The 16,013-nt window shown below is 39.5% G+C and overlaps 1 protein-coding gene across 7 annotated transcripts in view; it reads left to right on the forward strand.

The window, feature by feature from the left end:
* Nucleotides 1-16,013, forward strand: part of LOC308176799 (uncharacterized protein) — a 521,877-nt gene that overhangs the window by 202,393 nt on the left and 303,471 nt on the right. For all 7 annotated transcript variants that reach the window (XR_013938632.1, XR_013938633.1, XR_013938634.1 and 4 more), the window contains one exon: nt 5,941-6,010. Coding sequence is in view for 1 of the 7 variants with exons in the window: in XM_080553001.1 (XP_080409127.1) it covers nt 6,004-6,010 (7 nt within the window). In the remaining 6 variants the exon portion in view is untranslated. The remainder of the gene's footprint in view (nt 1-5,940; nt 6,011-16,013) is intronic.

The following is a 16,013-nucleotide window of genomic DNA, read 5'->3' on the forward strand; positions in this document are numbered from 1 at the left end:
TTTGAGGAGGAAAGTGAACATTATTGGCTACAGGAAAAAAAGTGGAAACTGGCTGCAAGTAAAACTAGGAAAATGCCAGTATGCTCATGCAAATGTACAATGGCCAATGAAGATAATTTCTGATCCCAAACTGGTTACTTATACCATGCCTTCAGGAGACCTTAAGTTTAAGAGGAATGGGGAGTGTGTGGAACTGGAATCTGTTGTTGCCATTTTCTAAAACTTGGGTGGAAAGTCAAGACTGAAGTGAAAATAAAGAGTTTCCAAAAGGCTTGGAAGAAGACAAAATCTTCACCATGCAGTGGTACAAATGCCTGTGTATAGAGCACCAAGTATCACAAATTGGTGGTTTACAAAGATACAGCCCGGCATCCAAGCTTTCTAGGCGTACAGTAATAGCTTCATACCCTGCTTCTTTTCTGCTAAAATGTCAGAGAGCGCCTCCTGGAGGAAAGACAGGTGGCTAGGTAATGGATCTCCTGTTTAAAGATCTAGTTGTACTAAGTATGTGTGCTCACACGTAGCTAATAATACATAGCTCAAAGGGGGAAATACTAGCTTATAGGGGACCAGAATGTATTTGTAAGTAGTTTGCATGAAAATATATACCATTCAGATACATATTCTGATCAGATAATGCACGAGAAAACTATGCCCTTAATTTCTCTCTGTACCCACCTTTATTTCTTACTGCCATTGTGCACTCATGCCAGCCCGCACTTGGCAAGTGTTTGTTTGCAATTGCCCACCTTCCCTGTAAAATGTTGCTGTGATGTCTATCTAATAAGAGCCAAGTGTGCCCATCTGTAGAAGAGGAAAAAGCAGAAAAGGTCTCTGAGGCAGCTGCTAATTCCACGCTTCCCAAGCACAGCTGAGTGGAATGGAGTGGGATGATGCAAGTTCCCCTTGCCTCAGCCTGCCATGCCAAAGGAGTCTCTCCAGCCCAGGCAGTAATGCAGAAGGAAAGCGGAGGAAACTGTCTAGGGCTGGGAGTCACCTCTGGTGTTTTCTCCTGGCCTTCAAACAAAGAACCTAAACCAGGAGCTAACCCCTGCACAGAGGAGTGGCACTACCTCTGTGAATATTAGCTGTCCTGTATCCATTGCCATATATGTAAGGCAGGCTGTGTGAATCTTCCCACTTCTGCTCTAATTTATTTGGAAAAATCATCTTCCTGTAGTAGAAGCTGGACCATGAAGGGCACACCTAAATAGGCAGTCCTAAGTCTTCTTTGTTGTTTCCCTTCCACTAAAGCCACTGAAGTGGCTGCAGTAAGCATCAGCAGAGAAAGCTGCATCCCTGAGAGATGTGAGCAGTAGCAGCAGCTACGGTGCAGATCAGAGTTACAATTGCTTGGTTTAATTCAGAGCTCTTCAAGTATCTCACATTCCCAAGTTATTAATAAAAACTTAAAACATTAAAAATACAAAACAAAAACAAAAACAAAAAAACACCACCCCTCCCCCCAAAAAATCTTGACTTTGAATGTCTTTGGCAGAATCAGCATAATATGTGCTGGATGTGCGATAGTTATTTTTGGGAAGCAACAGAGACAGCTAGGCGCTCCAGAAGCCTTTCTACTAAACCATCCTTCTGAGAAAGATGTTACAAAATGTTTCATGGCAGTTATAGATGGAGGCATGCTGGAGCTGCTTCTAGTTTAGCAAAGTGCCTAAGGCAGAAATTTGTTTGCCTGAAACTGAACATTAGAGAAAGAAACTATAAGCTATCCACCAGCTATATAAGATGCATTCAAAATGAATATGTCAAACCTGACCTGTAATGTATATACTGCGGTGCTTACAGTATCATTTTAGATACACTTGATCTCGTCTGTGATAGGAATAAACTTTTTGATAAAAGCCTATGAAAAAAAGAAAGGCTTCATGTTTCACAGGAAATGCAGCTACAAGAAATATAGCTGGTTCTGCCTGGTGAGATTTAACAGCTTAAGATGCAATCGACTATCTTATATTGTTTGAACTGGTATCTGTACACGTTAATGTTCAAAAGCAAGATTCTGGAAGCAATCTGGAACAGTGGCAGAAGTCAGTGGAAATCATTAAATGTTTCAGGTCTGAGCATAGGAACCCCAATTTTATCCCAGGACCCCCACTGTGGTAGGTTCTATATAAATGCAAAACCTAAAGGTAGTTTCTTTCAAAAAAAATCACTATATTTCTATATTTCACAATATATTTATTTATATTTTCTAAATATATTTTAATATATTTTTATGTTTCACAATATTTCAATGTTGTGAAATGGAAAAAAAATCCAGTTTGTAATGCAGTATGACTTCTTTTATGATTTATTTAACATTTGCACTGTGATCACAAAGAGGTTAAGCCCCATTTCTCTATGCAGTTTGAAAACAGAATGTGTGAAAATTGTGTACCGAGGAACTTACGGTCCAAAAGGCATAGCAAGAAGGCAAACAAAATGGAGTAGACTGCAGCAACAAACAGTGCCACCTGAGAAGAATGTCCTGCCTGTGTGTTTTTAAGAAAGGCTTGGACTGGATTCTGCACCCTTGGTTGGTGTGAGCAGTTTGTACAGACCAGCTGGTAAAAGCTGAGGTGAAACTGTAGCTGCCTCTTGTTGGCAAATTGTTGTGACCCTTACGTGGCGCCTAAGGAAGGTGGTTGATGTCAACAAGGGCAGAACCATGCATAAAACTTGGATCGGTTCTTGGCAACAGAAGCTGCAAGTGAATTATTAGAAAATTACTGACAGGGTTTGCAGATCTTGCTTTCCTGTTTACTGCTATTCCTATAAAATCCTGTGGTTACCTCAGACAAGATACAAATAGTATCTATAAGCAATTAGAATAAATCAAATATACTCTTTTTGGTTTGTTTTAGATTACTATGTAATTAAGTAAGGTACTTTTCTGAAACTAATTTTATATTGTCCTAATGGTTTTGGCAACAAAACGAGATCACCAACTAAATGACTGCACAACCACAAGGATCATTAATGATATTTTAGGAAATGCTGTGTTACCTTGGACTGAAAATTTTTGCTTCTGTACTATTTGGTGCACAGTACCATTAACATATAACATTGAAAGTTCATATTGCATAAAAATAATTACAATGAAATTCGACTTACAAATATTCATTTCTGTGTTGTCAATGCTACATGACAGCTTCAGGGACATTTCTTTTAATTTATTTTTAATAACCTTGTTCAATAACCTACTGAGAAGGTATTTGAGTTCCACTGAGGTGGGTGCTGAAGCTCCATAAATGTGATGTATATCAGCTGAGGGTTTGTCCCAGTGGGACCTAAGATGAAGTCATATGCTTTTCTGAATGAGACCCCAGAGGATTACATTCAACTCATTAAGGTGGTTAAGAGCACATAAAGTATTTCCAGCAGGCTTATGTGGGAGTGGGGCTGATGATGGTTGTTCTTAATAATTTAGTGTATGAAAAAAAAAGTGTGTATACACAAAGTGTATATAAATAAATAGCCTTAGCCTTCAGAGATAAAACTCGTTAATTATTAAATTTTACTAATGATCTCAAATATCATCTGTGATAAGTCTTTTCTCTCCACTTTCTAATTCAGTGGTCTATAAAGCAATTACAATTCAGAATCATCATTTCATTTAATAGGCTGTAGCATGTTGTTGGTTTTTGTTCATTGTGGACAGTGTATTTTTAACTAACCATGTAGTACATTATTGGGTTTTGTTATTTATAACATAAAAGTTAGAGGTCACAAAATCTGTAGTCCACTCAACTGTAATGTGTTTTCTTTTTAATATATACCTATCCTGCCTTGTTTTCTTCACTGACACTGAATCCTGACTGGAGCATATTTACGTTTTTTTTCCATTGCTGACTGAGTGGTTTTATATGGCAGGTGATAATGTGGTAGCTGTTCAAGAAGCTCTTTTAACATTTTCTCTTTCATTATTTCATCAGTATTTGCAAGTATGCTTTATTAGATCTTAATGTTTCTAAGGAATGGGAGACTGAAAGCCTGTTTATAGAGTTGTCAGCAGAGACCTGTTTCTTGTTGCCTGTTTAGACTTCAGGTATGCGCTACCTGCTCTCGGATGAATAATGTGAGGTGGCAAGGACTGCCAGCCTCTCCTGTATGCTGGCCCCACACCCAGTGAGGACAGTGACACTTGTTTGAGCTAGGACAATTTGGAACTGCTGGCAGCTTTGGCTAGCATCAACAGGTCCTGTGAAAAGATGGATTTTAAAGTCTGACCAGTCATTTTTAGGAAGCAAATAGCATCCTGTACATGGGAGAGTTGCCGCAAGGTGTAAACGTACCTGGGGAGGTTACTTTGGAAGTGACTTACAAGTAATATTCAGCAGCCAAAGAAATGAGGAGCTTCCCTTTGGAGCTCTACGTTCTGCAGGTGTTTAGTTGCTGGTGAAGGCAGGAATATTCAGCAAAGCAGATGTGCCTTTATGATCCTGCTGACAAACTTTTTTTTTTCCTAGATAAGATCTCAGATTAATTGATTTTTAGTCTAAAATGATGTAACTTATATTTAAATCACTGGCAGTGAAAATAATGCCTTTACTTTTGCAGTCCTAATTTTTGCTAACTATTCTTTGAGCAATATATTACTTTTCATGTCTGTTGAACAGATGCAGCAAGATGCCTGCATGATTTATAGGCTACTTGCCTGACAATCCTGGGGTAGTTAGTTGGTTTTATACATTGTTGTCATAATGTTTCGTGAATATTTTATCAATTGCCAAAGTCTCTGTTCTTTCCTTGGGTTATAAGGTTGTGAAATTTCTAAAAGGACAAAGAGGGATAAGACACTGAAGGGAGTCTGAGAGTAGCATTGTCAAAAACATCAACTGACAGAGTTCTATTTTAAAAAACAGCTTATCTTGGTAGGTGGTGGGAGGCAAATAGGTTTCCAAAGTCAGGTTCCTAAACACCCAAATCATTCTTGACAAAGAGTTTAAAGCTTCTGAGTTTCGAATACACCCGTTTAAGTCTCCTTCTTCTTGATTTTAGTGTAAGTCTAGTTCCTTGAACAACTAATCCATGTAGCGTGTCAGTGACTCCAACAGAATTTATTTCCATATGTAATTAGACATGCAAATAAACATTATGCAGAACAAAGTCTAACGTGCCTTGTGCAGCACAGCAATACTTCTTTTCTTTTCTGTTAGGTTACCTAATATGAATTTTTATACGTTTAACATATAATTGAAGTTAACATAAATGTAATAATTTCTGAAGTACCAAAATCGCGTGGATACTTCTGCTCAGCAAAAGCCCCAATGCTGTTGGTACTGTGCCAGTCTTGTGCGGAACCACTTGGGTAGCTCTCCTGCGCTTCTCCTAACCTGTAATCGAGACTTCACTACATACAATACAGAAAAAAAGTTGTGTTACCTGAGACATAAGATGCACGTTTTTTATAGTTGAAAGTGGTTATTAACGTGAAGGTTATTCCTTGCTCATGTTGTCAATAAAATAATCTTTATAGGAGTAGCTGAAGGAGTAGGAAATGACGGCAAGCACGAATCCCCAGAATTAGGGCTCAATGTTTAAAATAAGGATCAACAAATGGATAAATTACTTTAGCTGGGCAGTGCTTTTTGCAACATAGAACTATTTGTTTGAAAGAGTTGTTTATACTCAGGCTGACTGAGTTAATGTATTTATATCATATATAAGTAGTATAATTTTAAACTGTATTCAGTATTCAACGCTTAGGCTTTAAATTGCATATATTGTGAATTTCACAAGGAAGTGTACAGGTGCACAAGGCAGCGCAGCTGGGCATCCAGTCCTTGGTACTCAGCACTTTGCAGTGCTGTAGCTAGCTACCAATGGCTATGAGAGTTTGCAGCAGGTGAAACTTCCCTGCCAGCAAGCAGAGCATGCTGTTGAATATCTTCTGAAATACCCAAAATAAACCAATCTATTTCTCTTATGTTCATATAGGTGATGCAGTTGAGATCCAGTTGGACACATCAGCAGATCTCCCAGCTGACTTGGAGACCATGAATGCAAGGTATTGGTTTATTGACATAATTGCAATTAAACAATTTGAAGAGGAAAGCATTGACTATGAAAGATTTTGCTGCTTTTTTCCCCCAAGTTTTTGATTTTTTTTCCCCCCACAGTTTGGGTAGTGCAAAAAAACATAGATGATAATATATGTTATTTGAGGTGTGTTCTGCCTATGTTGAATGTAGGCGATTCAGAAATGTTGGAAGACTTGTGCAAATGAGTGAGAGTGAACTTGGTGCCCAGCTAGGGGTTTGAAAAGATCTTGGAGGAAGAGCCACAAGTGATACCTTCTCTGTGGCTTGCTGTTGCTGTAGCATTCATCCCTCCTTGCTGCTGTTAAAGTGTCCGTATCAGGTGGCAATAAGGAAAGCAATGTAGTGGTTGTATAGTACAGTACTTAAAATGTTACTGCTGAAAACATAAAACTGGGCTACACACCTGCTGTTAAACCTCAATCTCACCCTTAAACCTTTCAGCTGTTGTCAAACCTTGGGATGATTCAATACTATTTAAAAAGAAAATAGGTTACGCAAGCATTTTGAAAGAAAAAAAATTCCTTCCCCACTGAGGATGAAAACAGGAGCATGTTTTCCATACTGCAGTGTGCTGCAAGATGCAAATTGCTAAAACAAGCTTTTCACTCTGAGGCAGTACAGGGACACACACACTTTAACAAGTAAGAACTCAGGTCCCTACTTAAGAGAAAGCCAGTCAGCTCATGATCATATAAAGCTATAGAGAGCAGGACCTTCATTTTGACCTAGATGGCCTTGTGTAAGGAAATAATATGGACAATACCCTAAATTCTGTCCTGGCTAATCTGCTTTGAAAATGTGCATACTACATTTTCTGAGAGTGTTTTCCTGTGCTCTCAGGAAGGAATTGGAGTCTTAAGCTAACTTTATTTCATATATATATACACCTATATTATCACATATTATTCCAATTTAAAAGACGAGTCTATGTTTTCTTGTTCATGGAAAGAAACAGCTTTTCATCTTCAGCATCTGCAAGATGCAGTCAGGTCAAATGCTGTCAGATGCAGAAGGAAAAAAAAAACAACACAAGATTTATCTAAAATTATTTATACTTTTCTTCCAGGAAAAAAAAAAAGTTATTCTCACTATTCATTCCATTGTCATTCCTCAAAACATTGTGTAGAGAACATAAGTCACATGATACCACATTTGTGTATCTTCCTGGTATTTTCTATGCAATAATTTTCCCCAATGAATTCTAAGTGTTGCTATTGTAAGACGTTGACATTTAGGGAATATTTTAGTTTAAAGTTTGTTTTTTCGAAGTATTTTTGCTCAAGGTCTCAAATGGTCATATGGAGGAAGAAGTAAAGGTCATGAATGCATCTTGAAAAATAATTTACTTTTGAATTTTTGTCAATGCTTGCAGTGAAGGCTGTCCTCTTCTTGCAAAGTTCTGCCTGTGGGTAAGTCGGCAAGCACTGTGTCCTGTGGCTCAGCTGCTCTCTGTCCTTCTGTCAGGGCTGCATGTGCAGTGGAGTGCCCTGAATGGGACAGGATTGATGCCGTCCATGCGTGCTGGTCTTAATGTGTCAAGATCAAATGTAGGTATATGAGGAAAGGCAATTGGTACAATATTCCTGTCAAGGGAACGGAACCAAGGCTGAGTCTATTCTATTTTCTAAAGGAATTCCCTAATGTGAGAGCAGTGGGTTTTTGAGGACAAAATGATATTCAAGAAAGAAAGAGAGGCACTGATGGTCACCTCTGGTGGACCATTCTATCTAACAGAACATGGGAGCTTTTTACATCTGTGAAGTAAAATTACAGCTATGCGTTGAGATGCAAGAGAGTAATATCTTTGCAGAGAATCACTGGAGGAAGCAGGACAAAGCAAGTCGGAGACTTGCTACTCTGTAAAATACTCCATATTTGAAGAGGCAGATTCACTTCCTCCCTTACCTTAAGAGTGAAAAAGTTTTTTGCATTCATTTGGTCTCCCTTTGTACATACTGCAAAGCCATTCTGCAGCTCAGATGAGCTGGCAGCCCCACACAGGGGCCCTGTCAAAATAACAAGGGTGTAAGAAATCAGAGTTGTGTAGTCTCTTGGGCAAGGCTGTCGTGTTGTACATTACTGTGTAGGCTACAGTTCAGGCTTGTTCCTAACACTGCAGCACCTGTATTTCTGTAGAAGAAAATGTTTTTAGATCATGAGCCCTAACCTTTGGTGATCTCTTGAAGCATTAGTGATGGATTGTGGAGGAAGTTTCATCTAGCAGAGTTCCTGGCAGAGACGGGAGATGGATGCGAGGGAAAGCCTTAGAGAAGACAGCTTACAGTGACTTAGCTTGGGACAAAGTGAGAGTAACGCTGGAACATTATACATGCCTGGCAGTCCCTAAGGCCCAGGATGCTGTTCTGCAGGAGGGCCCTAAGAACCGAAGACAGCACAAAGGGATTATGTGGACAGGGCTTTACTACAGCTTGGGTCCGAGGTCTGGTGCAATGGGGTTAGCTTGCCAGACAGTGCTTTTACAGAAATGAGCAACTTGTACTGCAGCAAACAACATGCAAGAAATGACCAAACTCTGAGCTACCACTGTTGTAGGATAGTTTTAAAATATGTTTCACACTGCTGTTTTAAAAGGCTGAGATTTGGGTTGTTTTAAATATTAATAGATTGCATTTTTCTAGGCTCCCATGTTACTATCAGTTTGTGTAGTCTCCTAAAGCTGCAAAATACAATTAGAGCTGCTCTGAGTGTGAGTATTTTTTGTTTTGTGATTATTTTTTTCAAGCTCAAATAAGAATGAGTACAAACAGAAGGCTGCTTTCAGCTAGTTATCATTACCAGTTGGTAAAATCCATTTTCCCCTGTAAATTTTTTTTTTATTGTCCTGCAAGGAAGTCCCATAAAATACTATAAGTAGCTTGCAAGGAAGCAGTTCTTTCTCCAGGACAGGCATGTTTACCAGAGCAGACTGGAAAGGTAATGGGAGCCTCAGGGAAATCACAGCTCCATGAGTGGAGACCTATGGAAAAAAGCACATGGGCACAAGGCATGTCCATTATTTTGCTCTAACGTGACTGACATTTCACGCCAGCACTGCCAGTCCCAATCTGATCGCTCAGAAGGGATTTCCAGGCAAGACACGAGACCACTGTGACTTTGTCTGTACTTAATCTTTCTCTAACCCAAAAGCGAGCTACTCAAATTTGATTGAAGTATAAAGTGTTCTGGGCAGCCTTTATCTCATTTCAGGCATTTATTTCATGTATTCCCAATCCTAGTTTAGGTGTCTAGAAAGGATAGACTTGTGAGCTCAGGGACTCTTCAGACCTAATAGGACTAAGATTAATCATCTATAACTAACTGTTTGAAGAGAACGAGTTGTTAAATTGCTCTATCATATCAAGTTAAGTAAAAGGTATTATTTTGAGCTGAATGGAAGTAGTTAGTTTGAGACCACAGGAAAGTTTTCCAAAACTATAAAATTAAAGCTATGAAGTGAGGGACTGACTTAAAACTAAAAGATATGGGCAGAAAAAAAAAGACCCAAGACATGAGTTGAATGTGAAAATAGAGTGTCTGTTTGATCTGAGGTAAGTTTAATGTTTCTGAGCAAAGAATATACAGTTGTCTGAATATTGTTGTGGTCAGGTAAAGATTAGTAGCTATGCAATACTGTTATTGATTCTGCTGTTTTCATAGATGTAGAAAATCAGTAGGCAGAGGAAATCAGAAAGCATAACTGGAGTTTCAAAGGAATGGTTTTGAATGTGCTATTCATAAGAATGAAATTTGAATTTAGAGTCCTACGAAAGCCCAGTAAGTATGTTCAGCAGCTTCAATGTATGTTCAACGCCATGGCAGAATCACATGCTGAGTGATGGATCATTCTTAAACTTGTCGATATTGCTTTTCTTCTGAGACATACCTTTTTCCCAAAATCTCCTAGCCCAGCTCCTCAGCTTCAGCTGCTGTTCCTTTCTGTTTAAAAATCATTTGAGCCTCCTCCAAGCCTCCTAAAATAGGTTTTATTGAGGTCAGTGGGATTTACTCAATGCATGAGATCTTTATCTTGTAAAATGCCATCGGAGTCATGTCTATGTTTACTCTTGCTCTCGGTGTATTGAGCAGTATGTAATTGTGTCCTTGAGGCTATCCGTGAGGGTGCTGACAGTGGAAAAACTGATGAAGAAGTAATGGGAAGATGTGGCTGAGGTTGCTGCAGAAGCGAACTGGTCTTGCTGTCAGCTACAGGAGCTGTGGACAGCCTGTCTCAATGGCATCATTCCTAGATTTATTATTGTACTGGGCACTGCAGATATAGTGAGATACAGTTGTCTGGAATGTTTGAAAGTTTGTCAGCCAGGTTCTGCCTTCCAACATACAGGTGACAATCTGTGATATTGGGTTCACCCTGTACTGAAACATAGCAGAAAAAATATAATTTTGTGTGAATACCGACCACTAGATCTCTGTCAATACCACCACCATAGCAGTGTGTGTGTTGGTTTTGTTTTTTGTTTATTTGGTTGCTTCCTTTGAGCTTTGCTCCCTTTAGTTTTAGACATTGCCTGAATGATAAAAGCAAGGTGTTCAGTTTGCATTCTCTCCTTGTTCATCATTACCAACAGCCACTCTAGTTTGGAAAAGCACATTAAACATATTGACAGTATTCCTTTTTACTGTGCTTGATGTGCCTAATGATAAATGCTGCTTCGTTCTCTCTAGATTAAATAGATTCATGGTCTTTGTTACTTCTCATACATACTAAAAGAAATGAGTAGGTGATAAACAATAAAGGCTAGCAAATGAGGAAGCTGAGCTGACCTGCCACCCTATTCTAAGTTGTAACCTTTCAGATGTTGTGAACTTAAGGAGAGAATAAGAGAAAAAAGGATTTCCTGTTTCTCCAGTTTTGAAATCTTCCCAGACCTAGGAGGGGAGGTTATTTTCAAAACCAAATATGATTTGTGCTATGTGATTCCAGAGATCAGAGTTCAGCATCCTTTAATAGCCAAATTTTCCATTGACCTCAAAGAGAGCTTTGTAGGAGAAAGGACTGGAATTCAGCTCACACTGATTTCTGTTCTTTTTTAATAAGGAAAAGTCTTGGCTGGCTAACACTGTGCATTCTGCTGAAATACTGGTTCATCATTTACAGAGTAAATGTACTGTTTAATATTAAAGAAATGATTCACTCTTTTAGTAGCAAAGTTCTTTCAGGTTATTAAACTAGCATTATAATTTCTGTTCTAGTGGTGTCACAAATGAAGTTCTGCAGGATGGTCGTGACCAATTAGTAGTAGGTTGAGCCTTAGAAAGGCTTATTTTAATCACTTCTTACTATCCAGTTTTCAGTTTCTCAGTGCTGAAGGAAGGCTTGGCACTCAGCAGATTAGCGAATTACTAAGCATTTTTCAGCTTTTTAAAAACACTGCTTAGCAGGATTTTTTGTTAGCTGTAAGGTCTCCAAGCCCGTCTGTCCTTCTCGCCTTAATTTATTTGTATCTTACATATAATGTCTTTTTTTCACCAGTGTGTGATATACGTAGGGGACTCCAGCTGAAAGGAGACCCAGTAACATTTGGGAAAGGCACTGTTCTTAAAACAAGTTGGCAGTCTAAGAACACAAGACAGGCCTAAGAATATGTCTCTGTGCATTGGGAAGTGAATCAACTAAAAAGGAGAAGGGGATTTAATCAAGTAGCATTTGTAGTCAACAACCATTTCTAAGCATTTATTATTTGGATAAATTTATAAGTTGAATATTCTGACCAGGTGCTGCTGTGTTTTAGTATTTCCCCCATCTCCTTGCTTCAATGCTTTACAATACTAGTTACTTTAGTTACTTTTCTACATATTTACATCATCAGTAGTAGAAAATTCAGTGGCACATTTCATCCTAAACATGTAACATCAGACTATGAATAGAAAAACAGGGAGGAGGTACCTGTCATATTTCAAAATACTGTTTCAATTTGAAAGAAAGGGCTTGACTGATGTTGAGGGGTGTTTGCAGGGTGAGAGAGGCTATTCATCTTGGTTTCTGAATCCAGAAATTAGCCAGGCTACGTCCTCTTACAACTGTGACAAATGTTTCTTAGAGCAATGCTAGTGGGAATAACCTATTTTCAGATAATGTGAAAAATGAAACAAGATATATCACTTTTTGATAGCAGAGCTAGAGAAACTTGAAGCCAGAAGTGAAAGTGGTTATTTACAGTGGTTCCAAGGAAGCTTTTAATAGCTCTGTCCCATTTTTCCTCTCTATCTAGTATACACAATGCTGTAAAAACATGCCTTTATTTATTTATTTATTTGTTTTCTTTTTGGATAGACATGTTGTTCAGAATTTGGAGAGTCCTGCTTTTTTAGCAAAATCGTGTGCATGGCTATACAGCTGGCCAGGGACCGAAGCCTTTATTCCCTAATGCTGTCGCCCTTTGTGTGACGTGCCTCATTGTTTCACGTGCCGTGTCCCCCATCTCCTGTACCTATTAGTGATACACCTTTTTCTTATTAATATTCTGTTGGCCTCTCCTTTATAGGTTTAGTAAATATGTTACAAATATGATATTAAGCGTCTTTTAAAGTATTAAATATTACAATAAACGTTGAGCTAGAACACAACATTTGTTAATGGAGGCTAGTAAAAACTTACTTGCTTCAGTCCGTAACCTTGGCTGCCTCCATCATGGAGGCGTGGTAACAGCCGCCTGTTTCTGGTCTGCCCTGGGAGAGCTGTTTCTGAAACTTCCATGGAAGTAGTAAATAGACCATGGTACCCATACCCAGCTGCGTGGGCTGTTACTTGCACTGAACACTTTCTATTTTCCTGTTGCTTTTGCTACGATAAGCCTGTAAGGCTTTGCTCTGAATCTGGGCCTTTAGCCAAAATATAAGCTAAAGATGCATCAAAGGACTTGCTCAGAGGATGACCAAATATTCCATTTAAGTGGAATACAGAGAAGTATTTCCTCTGAAACTGTAGGCTGGGTGTGTAAAATATTGTGTACAGAAGGAGAGGTGTGGAAAACCTGAGAAAAGTTGTTTCTACTGGACAAGAACGTGTGGTCACAAAGCCTTAAAAAAGGGCATCTTCGCAGCAGTATGCTGCAGAAAGAACTTCTGCAATGAAAGCAGATGAATAGTAAAGATGATCACTGCAAAATGAAGTGGCATTTATTTTGTTACTAATTCAAAAAACATGGTGTTGGCATATAAAGTTTGCAAGCAAGAGATGATTTCATAGAACTTGACCAAGAACCAATTTGAACTCAGAGCAGTGAGTAAGTCCCATATGAGTTTGTGACAATGACTAAAAGGAAAATGAAATGGGCAAATAATCTGTTGGCTGTTAAGCTTCACTTGGTGCTTCATTCGCTCCCGTGAGTTCTCTGCTGTTGTACCTGGGGACTGCTGGGAGCTGGCAGGGCACAGTGTACATGCTCCAGCCTGGGAAAGGCTTTGGAGAGCTGCTTGCAGCCAGCTGAGAACGTGGCTGCATAGAGGAAGGCGCAGTGAAGAACAGGAGCTTGGTGGTGTGTGCTGCCCAGAAATAATCACAGCAATTTCATCTGGAAGCAAAGTGGACGTGACCTGTCCAGGAGAATTGAGGAGGGGATTCCTAAGAGATTAAAAGCTGAAACAGAAATAGAAATACAGACCTGTTGAGGAATTTGCTGTTGTGTGACTTTCTCATTGACTCTGATGCTCAACATCGTATTAATTCTCCAAATATCGAAGAGTCCTTTTGGGGGGGAGGGAGTAATGTATCTGTAGTCTCTGGCTCCATCATTACAAAAATAAATTTCCAGTACCCTGCCTAAGAGGTCTGTCTGGTTATAAGGCAATATTATTCAGGATAGATGTAGGAGATAAGTTTCAGAGGTGCTGGTATAAGCTAAGCAGTGTACAGCTACTTGTTTGGCCTGTTTTGTTCAGTGCTGATAAGTTGGTGTCAGGTGGCAAATTGGGATCTGTCAGCCTCCTTAGCTCTGTGAGATTACTGAGCAACATGGGAGCTTGGAAAAAATTGTGGGTCAAAATGCTGAACAAGAGACGAATCTCACAGATGCATCTCTGCTTACTTAATTGGAGTTTTCAGCAAGCTCAGGATCTGTCCCCTCAAGAGGAGGTATGAATTACATCGCGAAAATGTTTTAAAAAATAAATAAATAATAAATATGCCCACTGATGAACTTGTCTCCTCTTGATTAGTGTCTTTATTGAACTGCCTGTCACTTTACTCTCGTAATCTGTTTCCTTCTGTGTACAAAATACTACACCAGATCGAACTGTTCACTGCAAACAAATTGTCAGGCAAATGTGCATGAGAAGCAAACAGAGAAGTCTGTGAACATCAGTCTTGGCTCTTAACTCACCTAAATGTTTGTGAATCACTTTCTCTAATTATATTTCCAGTTGCAGTAGAAATCTGAAAGGCTCCTAAGGTTACTCAGAAGACAGCCTCAGGTATCTGCAGTCCCTGCTTGTTCCTTTACTTTTGTTCATCCATCTGCTCATAAAAATTGCTCTTCTGTTCAGATTTTTTTGGATGTTTCCATTTCTTGTCTAAATTTAATGTTTACTTTTCTCTCCCCTCTGGAGAGTGCAGAACCCCTGTTATCTTACCAAACTGGCACATTTTAATATCTGAAGGTGTAACACTTTTCTGCAGTATTAACAGCAGTGTATTTATTAACATAGCTGTGGGGGATTTAGCACTACATAGCACTACAGTACAGAGAAATAATCTTCCCAAGGATACAGAGGCTTGTTTTTGTGTAGGATGCAGTCTTATAGAGCTGTTACTTGTGAACCCTAGAATAAACATTTCTTACCCATTAACATGTCTTCAGACTGTTTAGTTAGTAGATTAAGTTGAAGTGAAAATATACTTAATATTTACAATTTGTATTTGTAATATTCTTGGGGGGGGAAGGATGGAACAGTTTTTTAAAAAAAAGATAATCCAAAATATTTTTTCTGTTAATTTACTATTCAACACGTGTTATGAATTCAATTCTGCCCTGCAGCCACAGGGCACGTAGTTTTGTTACAATCCTTAAGGCTCCAGATTTGATTTGCTACTTGATGGACCTGCTTTTTGCTGTTTGTCAAGATGGAGGCTATTGCCTTGGAGCAGCGTCTTCGTTTGGAGAAATGACCCAGGCTCCTTGCTCAGCTGCTGGCTTCCTGGGAGACAAGGGAGCTATTACTTATGTTCCAAATAGAGAAGATATTTAGGGATATTACGGTATGGACGGACACTGATGCAGTTCTCAAAAGTATCCAAGTTTTTCCCTCTAATTTAAAGGACTGTCTGATTTTTATTTATTTATTTATTTATTTGGTGTTGGACCTGCATTCCCATCTGTAAACAGGGTGGGTGACCCTGTCGTGCCTCACAGGAATGTTGCAGAGAAAAATATACCAAATAATTTCCTCCACACAAGATTTGTAATTTTTCAGTTTGAAATTTCTCATTGTGAAAATGTTACTGACCTTACTCACAGTAAGGAATATTCTTGTATACAAGGTTAGGAGAAAATTTCTCTTTGAGTAATCATTTTTAGCAATGATCTGGATGCAGGAGCGGAGTTCATCCCCAGCAGGTTTGCTGGTGACACTAAACTGGGAGGTGCTGGTGACCCTGGGGAGATCGAGAGGCCTTGCGGAGGGGTCTGGGTACATTGGGGCATTGGGCAGTGAGCAATGGCATGAAGGGGCCGGGTTCTGCACGTGGGACAGAGCAAAGCCGGACACAGGCCCAGCCTCCGAGGTGAGTGGCTGGGGAGCACTGAGCAGGGAGGGCTCCGGAGGTGCTGGTGACAGCAGCTCAGCAGGAGCCAGCAGTGTGCCCTGGCAGACAGGAGGGTAAATAGCATTTTGGGGTGCATTAAACCCAGATGCTGATGGCAGGGCATGCGGGAACGGCACTGAGCTGCGCCGGGGGGGCTCAGACTGGACGTTCAGGAAAATGTCTGTACCATGAGAGTGGTCAAAAAGGGG

Source organism: Anser brachyrhynchus (genome assembly GCF_964034855.1).
Source record: "Anser brachyrhynchus genome assembly, chromosome: 12".
NCBI classification, from domain to species: Eukaryota; Metazoa; Chordata; class Aves; order Anseriformes; family Anatidae; genus Anser; species Anser brachyrhynchus.